We start from the raw sequence: 4439 nt of genomic DNA on the forward strand, positions 1-4439 counted from the left end.
CTATCTCGAAGGAAGAATATCACCGTGGCCGTTGCTTTGGCCAACAACTGCTGGATGCTTGGATTGCAAAGAATCTCCACCATCTCAGAGCTGCGACAACTAACTTCTTTCTGGCTGCGGCTGAGCAACGTTGCCCTGCAACCTCAAGTTGAGGATTCCATCCAGTAGGTGTGGAACCCCACTCATGAGTACTCGGCTTCTTCGGCGTATCAATGCCAGTTCCTCGGATCCTACTCCCCAATCAACTTTAGCCTGCTATGGAAAGCTCAAGTGGACCCAAAATGTCGCTTCTTCATGTGGCTCTGGCTTCGGGGCAAAATTCTCACAAATGACAACCTGGAGATCAGACAGGTTCCTCACCACGAGATGTGCAACCTGTGCGACCAGGCTGAAGAAACACCTTTGCATCTTATTCTGCAATGCCCCTTTGCAAGATCTATTTGGCAGCTGGTGGCTGATTCATATGATTTCCCCCAGCTTGCATCTAATGCCATGGACGCTGTTTCCATCAAGGAGTGGTGGAATGAACGGACCTGCACCATGCCCAAGCAGCGTCGCCGCTGCGATCTACACGGCATGGAACCTTTGGACTAAGCGCAACAGGAGGGTGTTCCAGCACAAGTTCCTGCAAGAGTCGGGAGTTCTTCATCTTATCCGGCTGCATATCGAGCAACCTATCGTCACCACGAGATGGCTGTCTGATGTGGAGAATGCTCCTGAACCGGAGCCTGACTAATGCTGTGTATTTTGGTGTGGGACACCTTAACCCCGCCTCTTCTTTCCCTTGTAATCTCTGAACTATTTGTTTTTCGTTTTCTCCTCCTTAATATATAGGCAGCTCAGCTGCCATTCCCTCAAAAAAAAAAAAAGAATCTCTTCGAGTAAACTTTTCTTCAGCGTTTAGGCGGTTTAGTTCTGACAAACTTAAACTGGTGACATCAAACTTCACATCAGGTAATTCCCATTGACCACTGCGTTACTTTCCTATACATGCTTATTTTTAAATATATATAGCCCCACTCCTAACCCAACTGTAGTATATGCAACCTAATTAGTCAATACGACGAGCCAACTCCAGAATGAAACGAGTTTCTTAGTGAGCAGCTAGACCCATTCACTGTCAGAGACTCAGAGTTCATTATTGCACATATAAATCATGGAACCTCTCTCGGATCTGAATTTATGCTTAACTTGACGGGTGCTAAGCTTTCTAAAAGTAATTTCCACAAACAAGTCACATGCGTGTGAATCGATATAAAAGATGTTAATCAAACCATAAATACAAATAAGTATGACCATCTCTACAGTTGCCTCTGTTGCATATTTCTAACAGAATACACCCTCGTGCCTGTAAATAAGAGCACGTGGATACTAATCTCACTGTATTCCACCAGTAAAATTGTTGTCTGACAGATACAACTTTTGGAGATGAATAAGGTTAGCAAACTGGGTTATGCCGCCTTGGAAATTGTTGTCACTAAGTCCCAAAATTGTGAGCCGCCGGAGGTTTCGAATCCAACCTTCAACTGTACCACTTAATTCGTTTCCACTTAGTGACAGTCTAGTTAAGACATTAAGATTTCCGATACTTTGGGGTACTTGTCCTGATAAGCTGTTTCCAGATAAGAAAAGTGTATCAAGGCTAGGTGATAGGTTACCAATGAACTGCAGAATATGTCCTTGCAGCTGATTGTAAGATAGTGATAGCAGATTCAGAGATCGGCAGTTTCTCAGTTCATTTAAGAATTCCCAGTCTCTGCTTTCCCTCGTTTCAAGGTAGTTAAGCTGAAGGTTTAGACGTGTCAGATTTGAAAGCTTTCCAAAAGAAATCGGAATTTGCCCCGTGAAACTGTTATTTGATAAATCTATCAGTTCTAAACCTGTAGCATTGCCTAGGGAAGCTGGGATGTCACCCTCAAACGTGTTGCTGTCCAAGGTAAGTTCTTTTAGATTAGGCAGAAAGTCTCCAATTTTAGGTGGCAGTGCTTTGTCTAGCATATTAAACTCCAAGCCTAGAATTTGGAGAGAAGCTGAAATGTTCAAGATGGCGTGTGGGAATTCACCTGAAAGCTTGTTACTGCCCAGGATCAGCTCTTTTAATTTCTGCAATTGCCCAAGCTCACCAGGAATGCTCCCCTCGAGTTGATTCGATCGAAGAAACATATATTCTAGATTTGGAAGAAAACCTAAGCTTGGAGGAATTTGACCCGCTACCATGTTTCTGGAGAGATCCAAGAGGATCAGATTTGAAAGGAGGCCTAGTTTCGGAGGAATTTGACCCACTAGCAAGTTTCCAGAGAGATCCAAGTAGGACAGATTTGAAAGGAAACCTAGTTTAGGAGGGATTGGACCCGCTATGGAGTTTTCAGAGAGGTTTAGGTAGAAAATATGTGAAATGAAGTCTAGTTTCGGTGGAATTACACCCACTAGCGAGTTTACAGAGAGATCTAGGTTGGCCAGGCTGGAACAGTTGGTGACTGAATCGGGAATTGTCCCATGCAGATCGTTGTCGTCCAGGTAAAGTGTCTCCAGTTGTTGGAGGTGGCCAAGGATAGGAATTTGACCCACCAGCAAGTTCACAGAGAGATCTAAGTTGACCAAGCTGGTACAGTTGGTAAGTGAATCAGGAATTATCCCGTGTAGATGGTTGTTGTTTAGATAAAGTGTGTGCAGTTGTTGGAGGCGGGCAAGGATAGGCATGGGACCAACGAATTTATTCCACTCAAGGTCGAGTGATCGAAGGAAGGTCATGTTTCCAAGAGAGGAGGTAATTTGGCCTGCTAAGTCCAGGCTAGTGAGGTTAATCTCGGTGACACGAAACGGTGATGTTGTGGTGCAGTTCACACCACGCCATCGACAAAAGTGGGTGTTGTTGCTCCAGCTGTTCAAGGCTCCTTGTGGATCGTTGGTGATGCCCAGCTTGAAATCGAGCAGCGCATGCAGATCGACGATGCTACTCTCATGGATCGTTGAGCCTTCGACGTCACTGATTCCGTTGTTACAGAGCAGCAGCAGTGCCAACAGCAATAGCATGGCCGGCTGCTCAGGAGAACACATGAGGCAACACCCGTTACCTGCAAAATGTAAATTGTAAACATGGTGGCATGATATGCTCATGCTGTAAAAAAAAGAAGCAGCTATACGGAGCAGCTTTTGCAAATGTTTACAAGTCTGGCAACAAGACGTACACGAGCCAGAAGACACGATCAAGGAGACAGAATTATGTGCACCTCTCCCGTTTCTGCCTGGTTTTGCCTGGCGCGAGCTGTGTGGAGGCTGACTGAGTGTTGGATTGGATGATGCTCAGATGGGTGAGCCAGTTCCCCAAGCATGGTTTAAAAGCACATTTACAGCTGCCTGACATCCACACGCTCGCATCCATCCATCTCATCCGTCGAACTTTCCACTAATCCCTACTTTTCACTGCTCGTCGCTGTTTGAACTGGACAAGGTTGTTGCGACATGTATGGTTTGGAATCCCACAGGTCTACCGATTGTCCCGCAATATACTTTTCTTCTGGGACCCGACAAAGATCTTCTAAGTAGTCGATGTGCCACCTATCTCAAGAGGTTTTGTTACTGACAAACATCACCATGTGTAGCTGTTTACTGGTCTATGATTCGACATTTAATGGTTATTAGTTTCATTGTCCTGTTTTCTATGGATTCCACCGATTCACTTGCCCCCATCCATGTGCTACTTAACAGACAAACACGATACATACTGAAACAACCATAATTTTTTTGGAGCATATGAAATATAGGTTAAGCACCTTTTTTGAGCAATATTCATGTGAAATATAAACCGTTGAATAAAAGCAACGCTGCAATAGACAAAGCATCCTCAAACGAGCAAGACGGTGACACGATGTGAAACAGATGTGGTTTAGGTCAATAAAATATGTTATGCCGCGAAATGTGTTGATTGGGAAGGGATGAACTAGGCGTGCTTACAGTTTTGTTATGCCGCGAAAATTCATTGCAGAGAATGGCATTGGATTGCAACATTAGAATATTGTCCCCCTAAGGGGATTTAACTTCGATAACTACTGTCTTTTGTTTGTGTATATGCTGTAGGCACCAGGGAAGGTAAGCATCAAGTCATACTATTCGACCCCTAACCTCTTGGTAAGTAGTAACTTCAACTTCTCTGCAGAAGTGTGAGAATATTCATCTTAACTCTCCTTCACATCACACTTGAGTTTCTGCATCATGGTGGTGTTACCCGGTCTGAGGTCTCATGGTAAGTTATGCAACAATGTGCATCATTGTAGATGCATCTGCTTTTAATGTTATAAAAAGCAAAACCTACAAATAAATGAGACAGTAAATTCTAAGAACATTAATGGGTTGACATTTCATGAGTTTATGCTTGGCCCCTCCTCCTTCTTCCGGGCTTGGGACCGGCTATGCAAAGATATTAGCATAGGCGGAGTTAC

The 4439-nt window shown here is 44.2% G+C and overlaps 1 protein-coding gene across 1 annotated transcript; it reads right to left on the reverse strand.

The window, feature by feature from the left end:
• Window positions 1–1250: 1250 nt before the first annotated feature.
• LOC123169329 (LRR receptor-like serine/threonine-protein kinase FLS2) lies at window positions 1251–3292 on the reverse strand. Its single transcript, XM_044587171.1, has 2 exons — window positions 3189–3292; window positions 1251–3074 (listed from the first exon to the last, which is right to left on the reverse strand). Exon 2 carries the CDS (start codon window positions 3055–3057, stop codon window positions 1378–1380), a length of 1680 nt encoding a protein of 559 aa, XP_044443106.1. The 5' UTR covers window positions 3058–3074; window positions 3189–3292; the 3' UTR covers window positions 1251–1377.
• Window positions 3293–4439: the final 1147 nt, after the last annotated feature.

The sequence above is a fragment of the Triticum aestivum genome, chromosome 7D (assembly GCF_018294505.1).
Source record: "Triticum aestivum cultivar Chinese Spring chromosome 7D, IWGSC CS RefSeq v2.1, whole genome shotgun sequence".
Classification (NCBI taxonomy): Eukaryota; Viridiplantae; Streptophyta; class Magnoliopsida; order Poales; family Poaceae; genus Triticum; species Triticum aestivum.